The sequence below is a fragment of the Nelumbo nucifera genome, chromosome 2 (genome assembly GCF_055504915.1).
Source record: "Nelumbo nucifera cultivar China Antique chromosome 2, China Antique-T2T, whole genome shotgun sequence".
Lineage (NCBI taxonomy): Eukaryota > Viridiplantae > Streptophyta > Magnoliopsida > Proteales > Nelumbonaceae > Nelumbo > Nelumbo nucifera.
The window spans coordinates 42,448,888-42,463,733 of record NC_142650.1 but is presented as its reverse complement, the minus strand read 5'-3'; the positions used below and the strand labels follow the sequence as shown (position 1 = coordinate 42,463,733).

General features: G+C 38.4%; 1 protein-coding gene and 1 long non-coding RNA gene across 2 annotated transcripts; both read right to left on the bottom strand.

Annotated features, from left to right (window-relative positions):
• Window positions 1-1,225: 1,225 nt before the first annotated feature.
• LOC104599309 (uncharacterized) lies at window positions 1,226-5,531 on the bottom strand. Its single transcript, XR_735507.2, has 3 exons — window positions 5,054-5,531; window positions 4,624-4,972; window positions 1,226-1,623 (listed from the first exon to the last, which is right to left on the bottom strand). It is a non-coding gene; the product is annotated as an uncharacterized LOC104599309 (long non-coding RNA).
• Window positions 5,532-6,424: 893 nt separating this feature from the next.
• On the bottom strand, window positions 6,425-10,975 carry CHX20 (cation/H+ exchanger 20). The gene is made up of 3 exons (XM_010261793.2): window positions 10,582-10,975; window positions 9,467-10,492; window positions 6,425-7,926 (listed from the first exon to the last, which is right to left on the bottom strand). Exons 1-3 carry the CDS (start codon window positions 10,759-10,761, stop codon window positions 6,604-6,606), a joined length of 2,529 nt encoding a protein of 842 aa, XP_010260095.1. The 5' UTR covers window positions 10,762-10,975; the 3' UTR covers window positions 6,425-6,603.
• Window positions 10,976-14,846: the final 3,871 nt, after the last annotated feature.

The window sequence follows — 14,846 nt, the reverse complement described above, 5'->3', positions numbered from 1 at the left end:
TATTAAGATTGGATGACGGAAAAGCATTAAATTATCAAAATGCCCTTAGATTTCTTTATTTTCTCTTATTTGTCCTTTTTTCTTAAACTCTAACTAAGGGGATGTTTGGAACCATGGCCGTTTTTCAAAAAAACAGTGCCATGTCGGATCCACATAGGTGTTTCAACAAACGCCCATGTATCTCATTGTTTGGTTCAACTGATTATTAAAAAATTGGGCATGTCTCAAAAATCGGGCCCCTATAGATGCATGAAGCGCCAAATTGGTGACCCATTTCCCCCAATGGTTGATTGTTGTGTATCCTATGTGGTGCTTACCTGTCAGCACATAGATGAAAAACGTTGATGAAAATCACCTTACCAAACAACATAGTGTTGCTTGCTGCCTATGTGGCAGAAGCGTTTTTTTTTTTTTTGTGAAAAACGGGTCTAGGAAGCATGGGCTTTTTTTCTTAAAAATTGGTCCCAAAAAGCGCCTATGCTTCCAAACACCATATAACTCAAAAATACCTCCATTGTTGTGCCTTCATTGACAAAAAATACTTTTGTCAACTCACTCTCATTGGTTGTACCTTTAATGAGAAAAATCTCTCTTGCAATGATTGGCTAAAAGAGGGACTAGGTCACTAAAATAATGCAACCTTTGAACATTTTGCAATGATAAATTGATAATAGATGAATATCATCCAAATAAATAAGAAAAAGGTAGTTTGAAAACCTAAAAAAAAACTTTAAATAGTTGAATGAGAATCATTTTTGGAAGTTAACTAATGGAACCCTAATGAATGGAGTTTTTTGTCGCAAAGTGAAACTCCAAGAAGGTTTTTGTCCCAAATGAAAGTTTAAGGGGGCAAGTTTTACTAACCCCATAGTATAGGGGGTCTCCATAATTTACCCTTTAGCTATGTTTTGTTTGAAAGAAAAGATAGGGAAACCTTACTTTAACATATATATTTGAGTTTAACATATTTAGGGTGCATTTGGTTTGCAGATAGGACCGGAATCGGAATCCCCAGGAATCGAAATCGGAATCATTTATTCCTAGCACCCGTTTGGTTCAGTCAGGAATCGGAATCGGATTCTGATTGTTGCTGTTTGGTTCAACTAGAAGCTGGAATTAGAATCAGCCAAAGTTTTCAATTCTGCCCCTGTTAAAAGAACCTCAAAAACATCACTATATATTTTCAACATATACACACATTGGCAACCTGCTACTATGCATATATGGAGAAAATATGAAAAAAAAAAAGAAAAACACATAAACAAACAAAAATCACAAAAGAAAATCATTCTCCACCATAAAAATGTTCAACAATTTCTCACAAAACCCATCTACAAAAAGTTTACCCTTCAGAATTTGTAGAAAAATGGATGACCCTTCACCAAAACCCATCCATGCAGAGTTGCATAGAAAAAATAACATTGCATTGCTGCCACAATTCATGCGATACAGTAAGGTGGTATCAAAGGTGTTCATTTATCCTCTCTTCCAGCATAATGAAAGAACAAAAAAGAAAAAACTATATGCTTGTATCCATGCATACATATGATATATCTCATCACTGTTGTCCCCCTTAGGTTGAAAACCAAGAAAGCCATGAGCCATACAAGTTGAATGTGTAACCTATGGAACAAAATCAACTTGTATCAGTCCATACAAAATCTATGACCCAAAATACCTTGTTTTCACATCTATTTTTATATCAACAGTAGTTACAATATAGAGTTTAGCAACACTTTTGGAAGCATTAGGTAGAAAAGAATAGATAGTAGACTCATTAGAAATTCAAACTTCAAATAGTAGACTCCTTGACACAATCTAGGCTGCCATCAAAAGAATGAGAAAGGAATCCTGCAGAGTCCTTGATGTTAACATCAGGAATCTCATCTTGTTCAAGGGGTTTCTTGATCATAACTGCAAACAGTGGGTTAAGCTAAGAGAACATAATTAGTTGGAGAAGAATAGCACTTCCATATGGAGATTTCCTATTTCCTTCTGCATGCTTTTCAGTTGTCCCGTTGAGAAGTGCATTTGTGAAGTCATTTTCAAAGAAGTAGATTCTTGTGGTCCCTTTAATTGAAATTCCCACAGCCAAGGAAGTTGACATAATCTCCTATTCTGGGGGGACCTTTAATTGAACCACCAAACTTGCCATCCAGCCAACTTTCCAGGTTGATGAAGAGTCCATATTTTCTTTTTCTTTTTTTTTCTTCTTGGGGGGGGGGGGGGGGGGGGGGATAAACTATAGGTTAGCAACAAGTGTTTAGATATAACTGAAGTAAAAGGATACTAATAATTTTGTGGGTTGGGCCCAAAACCCATGGACCTCATGCATTTAAGCATTTTGCCCTGTACATAGGAAGTGACATTGGGCAGAATCATACATGAATCTGAATTCTTCTATGTCCACAGAGAAAACCTAGAATTTGACACTTGGGTACCTATGGGCATCTAAAGTCACATGGGACTTGAACCTGTTCCAAGCTGATATTTGGTCTGACTAATATCCATGGTTGGACTCATTCAATAATGGGTCCTATCCTTTTGAGTAGGGGATTGCAAATTTCATAATATTGGCCCTTCTAAAGGTCCTATGGTCCCTATCCTTGACCATTCTGGATATGGGTCCATACAGGGAAGTTCCATATAGTTCAATTCTAGGATATGGGTCAATATAGGGAAGTTCCCTCATGAATTGCTATACCAGGTCCTTCACCATTCTCTATAGTATGATCATTCAACTGCGGCCCAAGATGCCACAGATGACACAGAAATTTATGGGCTTAGGGAAAGTTTGCTTCATTCTGTTATGGTCATGGTTGTAATAAGAGATTCTCAAGAGGAATAGCATTCACAGAATTGAACATCCAGAATGCCAGCATGTTTACGTTTGCATATCAAAATGTTAAAAGTGTACGATGAGAAACACCTACCAGATATTATATATTTTTTAAGCTCTTCCAAAAACATACATGAATGGAGAAGGCAACAGAAAAGCAACAATCTATTTCTACCTTTACTTAAAAGAAAAAGGAGTAAAAACATAATATGAGAAACCAGTCCCTACAAATTACAATCACTGACTACAGAGTTTTTAATCATTAACACCAAACAAAAACTAATTTTTTATAAATTTCACATTATTAATGACTTAAAATTTATATTCTGAAATTTGTAGTTGTTTATATGAGCAAAACAAATCCATTTAAATATTGATTGCATTAATATGTTTAAATAATGAAAGAATACATTTTAGAGAAGAAAATTATATCAGCAAAACTAATTATTGATTGCAACAAAGGGTATTAATAGTACCAGTTAGGAGTTTCACCAAATACTCCAAAAGAATGTTAAGCTAAAATATGCCAAGATCAAAGTAGTGAAAAAATTATTTAAAAACTTGTGATGAATGACAGTAAAACAGGATCAATGTAAACAAAATCAGGCTACATCCAAATCCTTTACTAGGACAAGAATTGACTAATAGTAATACATGTGTATGAATGAAGTAACCTTGATTGTTAAACAGAATCAGTCCATACAGAGGAGATAAGTATGAGGTTACCGGCTGAAATTTCTGTTGTGTCTGTCCACTCATGGTTGAGTTCTATCATGATAGATAACATAAATTCATAATGCAAGATGTTGCATGGATTCTAGTGCAGGTATATTCCCAGGAGTCAGATCCATCATCCATCTGACCCCAAAATCTTGGAATACAAGGACTTAGCTAAATGCATATCCAAAAAGGGAAATATTAAGGATAAAACAAAGCAAACAAATCAGCTTGCAACATAATAACTAAATGCAAAAGCATAATGATGTATAGGAAATCTACTTTTTATGAGGTCTAAGAGGCATTTTTGCTTGGGCATTATAAAAGTGTAATGCATCAGTTAATAATTTATGTTTAATTTGTGTCCCATTAAGTAAAACAAAATCCAAATCCATCAAACTCTGGCAATGAAAACAAAAACCAAAAAAAAGGCACAAGTTTGGGGATTCATTACATATTCCACGTATCATGTCAGGTAAGTAAAGTGAGGAGTCAGGTTATCATAAGCACAACTAACCAAAGAGAAAGCAATAGTTCAAATGCTGCAAAATTATTTATGGACAAGTGAGGAGTCGGGTTATCATAAGCACAATTGACCAAGGAGAAAGCAATAGTTCAAATGCTGCAAAATTATTTATGTTGTCCATTTGGTGATCTAAGGTCTTGTTCTCCAGTGAACCATTACCATTAAACCATAAAAAATGCTGTGATGCCTTAAGGTGATTGATTCATGTTGTATATGATACCTACACTGTTTTTGGGTGGGTAACAGTGAAAAATATAACGTTCCTTACTAACTTTCAACACCCCATTGCAATTGGTCCCTATTCACCCCTTGTTTTGCCAAGCTAGACTAAAAGCCTCATTCAGGGGGGAAGCCTATTCCAGACAACTGTCCTACTCCTAGGTCTTCTAGTTAAGATTCCACCAAACTAGTAGTACACCATACAAAGCTTGCAAACTCAAAATTGGATCACGTTTACTTGAGATAATAAGGGGATAAAGGGCCCGGAAGAGAAAGGGGGAAAGAAATGCAGAAATGGATTTTGACAGAATAAATATCTTACCTCTACAAGCTGCTTATCAATCATCTCAACACCTTCCAGAAGTGTTTTCAGAAATGGTACAGCTCCAATAGTGTAGGCACATAGCCAAATATTTTGATAGAGAAATCCATAGTGCCGTTTGAAAGATCATTAGCCATGTAGAGGTGAAAAGAAGTCACCAACCTGAATAGCAATTTTTTTAGAGTTCTCTGCTTCACGTTTTATTTTATCCATTACATTTTCCATTTCTGCATAAGTACGGGGAACTTTATTTTGTATTTCTCAATCTCCTTGTGCTTCACCTTCAACTGTTCTTCCTTCTCGTCAACAAGTTTTACCAAATCATCAAAAGAGGGCTCCTTTTCATCATCTGAATAAAAAAATGCAGTGCGTTTAATTACTCTCCTCTTGACAGATTCAGAGGTAGAAGATTTATGTTCTGAACTAGAACCTGTTCCTTCCATTTTCTCTGGTGCTTTATCATCTTCACTTGTCTTTGTGGCCTCAGCATTTATAGGAGTGTCATTTGCATGTTCATCTCCAGACTGGTACAGCTCTCTGTTTGGCGATGGAAGATGGCTTGGAGTTCTACTCGGAACCTCTGTTCGACGACAATTCCTTGGGGAGGGGTCGGGAATGGCCATTCCCCAATACGAGGGATTCCCATTCCGATCAACCAAACACTTGGAATGGGAATGGGTCATTCCGATTCCGATTCCAGGTTCCTATTCCCTTGAATCAAATAAACCCTTATATTTGTATTCTTTCCAAATGGAGCCCCTATAACCTAGATTTTTTGGTTGATATTCTGGCAACATCATTTGGTCAACTAAACTTAGTTGCATTTTTTGTATCATTTGCATTGTTGGGGTTACTTAATTGATTTTGGAAGAGTGATTTAGGGTCCATTTGGTTCATAGTTTGAATTAGAATGGTCCATTCCCATAGTCTGTTTGATTTAGATAGAAATGGGAATGAAAATTAAAATCAATAAGAATGGAATTTCATTCCCAAGAGAGGGGCAGAGAATGATCATTCCCTTAAATGGGAGAATATCATTTCAGCTGGAATGGAAATGGGATTCCGATTCTGCCCAACCAAACAGTTGGAATCGGAATAACCCATTCCAATTCCGATTCCAAACCCCTAATCCTATAAACCAAATGGACCCTTAAATCGATACTGTAGTTGGATTGATTGTATTAGTTGGAGCATTGCTACGTTATGTTAGATATTCGCTTGTTTCTGGCTATACTTTTGTAGATAGTTATCTTTTATTTGGCTCTATCGTTGTTTGGTTTTTGTTGAGTTGATTTCTCTTAATATGCTTTACCCCTTTTTTAAGAAAGAATGATGGTAGATATTCTAGAAGGTAGAAGGTGATATGGCCAAAGTTGTCCATCCAATATTTTGTGAACACGTGCCACCTTTGGGCTGTTTCATTCATGGTTTTTAAAATCGAATCTGAGCAGTCGTTGGTCGGATTGGAAAAACCGGAAATTGGTTAGGTGACCAGTTTACCCAGGTGGTCGAACCGTTTGAATTGTCCAACAGTTTGGCCATTTTTTGTCAGAATGGACTATCTATTCCATTCAAATGATCTAACTGTTTGACCCAAAACCGGACCCTGACCGGTTCGATTTTAAAAACCATGGCCAAGAATCATAAAAAAGGTAGAAGGTGCCAAGTATGAAACCACAAATTGAGTGTGCAAACATCATGATGCGATAACAGAAGTCATGTGCTCATTTTTTCATAAGACAATTGCTTGGATTATATTGAAAAAAAAAAAGAAAACCAATTGAAGGACCGTTAAACCTCATAAGGAAAGAACCAGATATATATTTCAAATTTCCCTCCACAAAACACAGGGGAAGAAACATTAAACATAGGCTTGGCTACAAAATACCGAATTTTAATTAGAGGCTTTATAGAAAGAATTAAAGCAGCCAATAATTATACATATACATAGATATAACGGCAACTCCTCGCAATTTCCTTTCAAACAGGAGAGGCATTGGTGATGGTGGTAGATGTTCTCCCGACTGCATTGTTACCGTCAGCTATCTTGGAAACCGGGGCTTCATCCATGTGGGCTACGTCGTGCTGTTGGATCACAAGCACTGACGACACTACTCCGTGACCTGGTGAAGCCAAAATGTCGCCAATTGGTCCTAATTCGGCATGATCCGCCGTTCTCTCAGCCAGCTCTGCCACCATTTTTGATGGGAACCGTCCTCTCCCCACTACAATCAGCTCGAACTCTCCGCTCCGCCCTATTGCCAATACCCCCTCCACGATGTTGCTCGCTACTCTCTCTGTGTATTCTGCCAACCCATCCCACCTCCTTCGAAACTGAGCCACCGCGCTCTCATCCATTTCCTTTTCTCTTTCGCGGTCCATAACAGCAGTTGAGAAGCTATAGTTCTTCTCTGAACTTTTCTCCGGTGTCGGTCGTAACAGAACGCCGTTGCTCTCCGCTCCATTATTCTCAATAAATCGTAAAACCGTTACTTTAACCCCCGGATGCTCCGCCATCCTCCCTCCCAACTCCAGCGCCTCGCGATCATCAGGCCCACCAAAGAACACCACGCATACACCCTGCGCCACGGTGGCACTTGGCACCGGCGTCTGCTGAGCCTGGCCACCTAATCCACGGTCCACAAGCACCGCCACCGAACACGGTGCGTTTCTTAGCACCCTCTGATTGACCCCTCTCCAACCAGACCCCACGTTGTCCATCGCTGCGTCACCTCTCCCGTGTTTGTGGAAAGGCAGGATAATCATGCTCACCCCCTTGTCTTCTGCCACATGACAAACGTCCTCGTGCATGGTGGGCATGGCAGAGATGGCCGTCATGGGACGGACCTTGACTCGTCCGAGTTGTCCGTACGCCTCAAACGCGACGGCGACTCGGTCGTGGAACTCGCCGCCCCTGTTGCGGAGATGGTGGCCACCGCCGAAGGGAAGGCCATTCATGCGGGCGCGTCGAGCCAAGACGATGGAGGAGGAGCGTTCGGTGAGCTCCACAAGATGCATGATGTAGAGCTTGAGAGGGGATTTCTTGGGACCCCGAGTGGACTCGATGAGATTGATGAGGGAGGGGACGTTGGCCGGTCCGTGGACGCAAGCGAGGATTCGGAGCTCGTCGCCTCCTTTGGTGGCACTGGCACCGGACGGAGAGTAATCACGTTGTAGCTTTCGCGGTATGCGAAGGGAGCTTCGACGCGCTGGCTTGTAGATGGCCATTACAATTGGAGTGGTAATGAAGGTGGTCAAGAGTGCCATCAGCACTAAGATGGCAAATGTCTCCTCGTTCAGCACCTGCTCGATCAGATCAATCGTTTCACGAAACCTTGGTCAGACTCTAGTTATTTAACGTCTGATTCCGACAAATATAATGACCATTATTAGTGCATTACTATCAAACCATTATCCTACACTTTGGGCCTAGTGCCACTTTGATTCCCAAACATTAAAATGCTTATCTACCGTTAATTAGTTATTAATTGATTGATAAAATGTCATCTAATTTTCTTTATTAATCATTTAAATATTAATAAAAAATTAATGATCTAAAATCCTTATTTCTTCAATTGTTATATTTTAAAAATTTAAATATTGAATTATGACATTTTAAAATTGAGGGACCAAAGTAACACTAAGTCCAAAATATAAAGTAATAATCAGGAATTTTCAACTCCTAATATTCAATAGTCAGTTTGGAATTTGGGTAACCCTTCCAAATAAGGAAGTTTTGGTAAGTTCACGGCAGATATTAAAGCCACATCACCCCATATCATCATAAAAAAAAAGATTAAAAATTGAAAACATGGGACAAGTGGCATTGTTTCCGTGATACCATGACGTAGATCTAAAGTGGAAATTAGGGGAAAATGACAATAATCCAAAAGTCAGATTATGATGATAACGTAGGAAAAGTTTACAAAGAAGACCAATCATATAAAGTCTTTGTTCGAGGCCCACATCTTTATCTATAGAACTGCAAGCAAATCCCTTAAACCCCCTATCAGATGTAATGCGAAGAAAAACATAAATAGATGTTCATAAAGAGTCAAATTATGATGTTTGCGATGGAAACGGGCCCGGCCCGGTTATTTATTTTTCTTGGAAACTTACAACTGAGACTAATCCAAAAAAATTTGTCCGACAACTCCAAAGATTTGATTTTCTATTCTTTTTTTGGGGGGGGGGAGGTGATTCACTAATTTGGGCACACAAAGTATCCATATGAGATGTAAGATGTTGACCTTTTTCATGTGCTCGACTTTGTTTGTGGTGTAAATGAGACTTGACATAAAACTTCATCACCAGTTTGTATTTGTCTGTGACTCTGTCTTTATTTTAGGTGTAAATACGGATTAGAGTAAAACTATACTTCTGGTCTATATTTTCAGTGTTAAATTTACAACAAAAATGATATAAACCTCTCCATCATTTGAGTTTTACATGAATTATCACACTTTAAAAAGGTCCCGATAATTTTAAATCCGTCGGTGTTGAACTCCATTAATGTACTTTTATATAAATAATAAAGTTTATACCAAAAACAAACACAGATGCAGCCTTAAGGTTTTGTTTGTCTAGAAAGGGATAGGACTGAGTAAACAAAAAAAAAAAAAAAAGTGCCCGAATCACTCCCATGAGATGAAACACAGACAGACAGGTCACAGGTTACCTTGTTCTGGCCTTTCCAACCTCGATTATGAGACGAAACACAGACAGACAGGTCACAGGTGACCCACACCATGCATCAACAAACCATGTTAAACGTTAAATTTAAATTAGCAGAAAATTAAACCAAGCAAAAGTGCTGATGCATGAGATGGGGCCTGGTACTCACCTTCTTTTCCTTGCCTATGTTGAGAACGATGAGCTCCACCAAGCCTTTCGTATTCATCAATACTCCAAGCGTCAACGACTCCCTCGCCGGCATCTTGTTCAACATCGCCACCAAGAACGTCCCGAGGATCTTCCCTGCACAAGCCGTGCTAATTACTAGCGCCAACAGCCCCCACGACTGTGCCCCGCGTATTGTAGCAACATCCGTCTTCAATCCACTCGATGCGAAGTACAGGGGCAAGAGCAGACCCGACACAAAATCTTCTATCCTCTCTATTAGTCTCTCAGCAAACTCCCCTTCCTTCGGTATCATCAATCCGAAAACAAACGCCCCGAATATCGAATGTATCCCGATAAGGTCTGTCATAAACCCGGACACCATTACCCCTGCTAAAGTTAAGCAAATATACGCCTCGTCCACTGCCTCATGCTCCGGAGAACACCGCCGTGCCACCCATCTCATCGCCGGCCGAATCACAACCACCATAAATACAACAAACGCCACACCAGACAGAAGCACCCACACGGACACCAATGGACTCTTGTGTTCCCCGCCGGTACCATTACCCGCAAGAGCCACTGCTAGAGCCAACAACACCCACGCCGCAACATCGTTAAACGCTGCTGCGGCCATGGCGGTCTCGCCCACTTGGGTTGTTAGCAGTTTAAGCTCGGCAAGGATACGAGCGAGGACGGGGAAGGCCGTTATGGAAAGAGCTACTCCCATGAAGACGAAGAATTGGCTGTATCCGACTTCATCAGCTCCATCGATTGTTTTTCGAAGTACAAAGGCAACACCGATACCAGAGACGAAAGGGAGTGATATTCCGGCTGCAGCGATGCCTAGAGCTCTTCGTCCACTCCGGCGTATGGAGTTTAAATCAAGCTCAAGGCCCACGAGAAATAGAAAGAACAGAAGTCCGATACTTGCTACAGATTCGAGTATCGGAGTGCTCCATGACGGAAAGATTCGGTGCAAGTAGGTTTTGTTTCGGCCGAGAACTGATGGCCCCAAAATAATCCCACCCTGCAACACGCATACCGCATACTCAAAACACAATAAATATCAAAAAGAAAAATGGAGAAAACAGAAAAGTGAGGAGACGATGCACGTACGACTATTTCGGCGATGACTTTGGGTTGTCGGAGAGGCTTGAGGAGAAAGGCGAGACAGCGGCTGATAACGATGACTAAGGTTGTCTGAACTATCAAGAGAGGGAAGGCGTAGTTTAAGGGATTTTCGCCTTGCCATGCACCGTCCGACGATGTTTTAATTGCGGTAATGTTGACCGCCATTGTTACTACTGAATCGTGCCTCCTGGACAGCGCCTTTCTCTGTCTATCGTCGTCTTGAGAAAGGGATTATTTTGTCTTAGCAGATAATTGTTTCATCATAGAAAGAAAATAAGGTTTTTATAGAAGAAGACGAAGGTAATGGTTGTGGCGGTGACGACTGCCGCCTGCCGTGGTGGTGGTAGCTAATAGGGGTTATTTATTAAAATTGGGTGGGTTTTGATTGGTCAAAATTCATGAAAGTTGCATCTTATTTGTATTGACGATAATGTGTACTGGTTTCGAGTTATAATTACTTAAATGTCGTGAAACCTGCGAACCACTTTCGAAAGTGAATGGTGTTAAACGTGATAGAAAGTTCAAAATATTTTATATTTATTTTGTTTTTTTATATAATAGGTAAAAAGTAAATTTAGTTAGGTCATTTTCTAATTTTTGTAAAATCTAGGTTAATTGAAAAGTGTTCTTGAAGAAGCTTTTTATTTCCTTCGCTCAAGAAGTCATTTTTGTATGACTCTAACCAGGAGAAACCAGAATACGTATGAAGTGATTTCAATCCTTCTCTTGCTCTCTATTTTTACTTCAATCTGTAGCATGAAAACTCTCTGTTTTCTTCACTTTGCATGCACCCATAGTTAGATGAAACTACAGTCAAATTTCAACAAGTGGTATCAGAGTTGCTAGGTTTGTTGGAACAAGTTTTGGTGCAAGAAAAGTTGAAGAAAAATTGATTGTGAAGAGAAAACCATGGCCAACACTAATGCTGTTAATTTTAGCACAGTTCAGGTTCCTATTTTTTATGGAGAAGACTTTCTGGTATGTTAAAATGAAAACCTTATTCTTCTCTTTGGATTTATGGGACATTGTTGTCCTTGGATATGAAGAACCAAAAAGTGTAGCAAATCTTACAACAACACAACAAAAGGAACTGAAGGACAAGAGAAATAAGAATGCATGAGCACTTTCAATGATACAGAGAGGAGTTAGTAAATATATTTTTTCAAGGATAATGAGTGCTGAAAAGCCAAAAGAAGCCTGAGAAACACTTCAACAAAAGTTTCAAGGAGACAAAAAGGTAAAGGCTATTAAACTTCAATCTCTTAGAAGAGATTTCGAAAATATGAAAGTGAAGGAAAATGAAAGTTTAAATGATTATTTTAGTAGATTTATAGAATTGATAAATCAGATGAAAGCACATGGTGAAAATTTTGATGATAGGAGGATTGTTGAGAAAATTTTAATTAGCTTACCTGAAAATTTTGATCCTATTATGATTGTCATTGAAGAAACAAAGGATCTCACTGAATTAATTGTTTAAGAGTTAATGGCATCACTAAAATCATATGAGCAAAGATTGGCACGACACTCTGAAAAATCAATAGAGAGTGCATTCCAATCCAAGCTTAATGTGAGTTCCAAAAGCCATGATGGAACATCCTCAACTCATGAGCATTGAAAAAGAAACTCCTATAGAGAAGGTAGATATGCAAGAGGAAGAGGAAGAGGTAGAAACCAAAGAGGAATAGGCAAAAGTAATTTTGACAGAAAGTCTAGTAATTAAGTTAAGGGTCATCACAACGGTGTTCTATTTGTAAAAGAAGTAGACATGTTGATAAGGATTGTTGGTTTAAAGGAAAGCCACAATGTCATTTTTGTAAGAAGTTTGGGCATTTACAAAAAGATTGTAGATTGAAAAAAATCAACAAACAAATTTTACAGAAGAAAAAGAAGATGAAGGAAATTTGTTTTATGCATGTCAAAGTGCCACGGAGGAAAACAATGATGTGTGGTTCTTGGACAGCGGGTGTTGCAATCATACAGGGCACCCAAATATTTTTCTTGACATGGACACATCATTTAGCTCAAAAGTGAAGTTGGGAAATTGAAAAATTGTTGAAGTAAAAGGTAAGTGCACAATTGGTGTTGAAACAAAGAATGAAAGAAAATTTATACATGATGTGTTATTTGTACCTGAGTTGAATGAGAATCTTCTTAGTGTTGGACAGTTTTTAGAGCATGGTTATTCACTCCATTTTGAAGATCTTGATTGTACCATTTATGACAATGAGAAACATGTGGTGAAAAATGTGAAATTGAAGACAAATAGAAACTTCCGTTAGTGTTTAACTATACAAAAAAATGTTGCTATGAATGCCAAGGAGATTGATGAATATTCACTATGGCATAGAAGATTTGGCCACCTAAATTTCAAGGGGCTGAAATTGTTATCACAAAAGGAGATGGTTCAAGGGCCTCCAAACATTGAAGAAAAACATGAAGTTTGTGAATGTTGTGCACTTGGAAAGCATCATCGACAACCATTTCCAAAAGGAGTTGCATGGAAAGCCAACAAATTGCTGGAATTAGTTCATACCGATGTGTGTGGACCCATGATGACACCCTCTCATTCCCAAAATAGGTATTTCATTCTTTTTATTGATGATTTTATTCGTATGACTTGGGTTTATTTTATGAGAGAAAAATCTAATGTGTTTGCTATTTTCAAGAAATTTAAATGTCTTGTTGAGAAACAAAGTGGTTGTTATATTAAAAAATTAAGAAATGATCGTGGCAAGGAGTATACTTTAAAAGAATTTGATAAATTTTGTGAAGATGAAGGCATGGAAAGGCAACTTACAGTCTGTTATACGCCTCAACAAAATGGAGTATCGGAAAAGATGAACCAAACTGTGATGGAGATGGAAAAATCCATGCTACATGAGAAGAAATTTCCTAAAAGTTTTTGGGCTGAAGCTGTAAACACAGTTGTATTTGATGAATTGATGCCCCACTGTTGCTATTAAAGGAATGACTCCATTGGAAGTTTGGAGTGGAAGGAAACCATCGGTTAGACACTTAAAAGTGTTTGGTAGTGTGTGCTATGCCTAAGTTCCAAAAGAGAAGAAATCAAAGCTTTATGAAACAAGTGAGAAGTGTATTTTTGTTAGCTATAGCTCTATGTCAGGGTTATAGTTGTACAGTTTGAAAACAAATAAGATGGTTATTAGTAGAGATGTTTTGTTTGATGAGAAAGCTGTTTGGAATTGGGAGCAAGAAAAAATTGAAGAAGAGTATGTTCTCAATCACGTCCAAGTTCAAGCTCATCTTCATCTAGCTCAACTTCAAGAAAAATGAGGAGCTTGAGTGATGTTTATGCAAGGTGCAATTTCTGTGTTATGGAACTGGAAAGCTTTGAAGAAGTTTGGAAAAATGCAATGGAAGAGGAAGTTGCCATCATAGAAAAGAATAAAATTTGGGAGTTGGTTGATAAACCCAACAACAAAGAAGTGATTGGTGTTAAATGGGATTACAAAGTGAAGTACAAAGAAACAAAGCAAGGCTGGTTGCTAATGACTATGCACAACATCCCGGTGTTGATTATTTTGAAACATTTGCTTTGTTAGCATGGTTGGATACTGTTAGAGTTCTCATTGCACTCGCTGCCCACAAAGGTTGATTGTTATGGCAACTTGATGTTAAATAAGCTTTCTTGAATGGAGAATTGAAAGAAGAGGTGTATGTAGAACAACTACAAGGCTTTGTGATTCAAGGCAAATAAGAAAACGTGTACAAGTTAAAGAAGGCTTTATATGGTTTAAAACAAGCACCAAGAGCATGGTATAGCCAAATTGATTCATACTTTGCTAAGAAAGGGTTCATGAAAAGCAAGAGTGAGCCTACTTTGTATGTGAAGAAATAAGGTATGGATGATGTTTTCATTGTTGCTCTTTATGTTGATGACTTGGTTTTTACCGAAAACAATATGAAAATGATTGAAGATTTCAAAAATGAAATGGTGAAAAAATATGAAATGAGCGACATGGGACTGTTACATCACTTTCTTGGTATTGAAATTTATCAAGGTAATGATGGAGTATTCATTTGTCAAAGCAAGTATGCTGAAAAAGTTCTCAAAAAATTTAGAATGCTCGGATGCAAACTTGTAGCTACTCTACTGGTTGTTAATGAGGAAATTAATGAAAGAAGATGGTGGTAAGAAGGTGAATGAAACATTGTATAGAAGCTTGGTTGGAAACTTGTTTTATATTACTGCTACAAGGCCGGATATCATGTTTGCTCCAAGTTTA

What these genes read in the sequence shown, in the direction of transcription:
- CHX20 (XM_010261793.2), bottom strand. Translation starts at nt 10,761, where the DNA reads ATGGCGGTCAACATTACCGCAATTAAAACATCGTCGGACGGTGCATGG. An exon ending in AAGTCATCGCCGAAATAGTC is followed by an intron (nt 10,493 to 10,581) that starts GTACGTGCATCG and finishes TGCGTGTTGCAG; the next exon opens with GGTGGGATTATTTTGGGGCC. An exon ending in ACATAGGCAAGGAAAAGAAG is followed by an intron (nt 7,927 to 9,466) that starts GTGAGTACCAGG and finishes CTGATCGAGCAG; the next exon opens with GTGCTGAACGAGGAGACATT.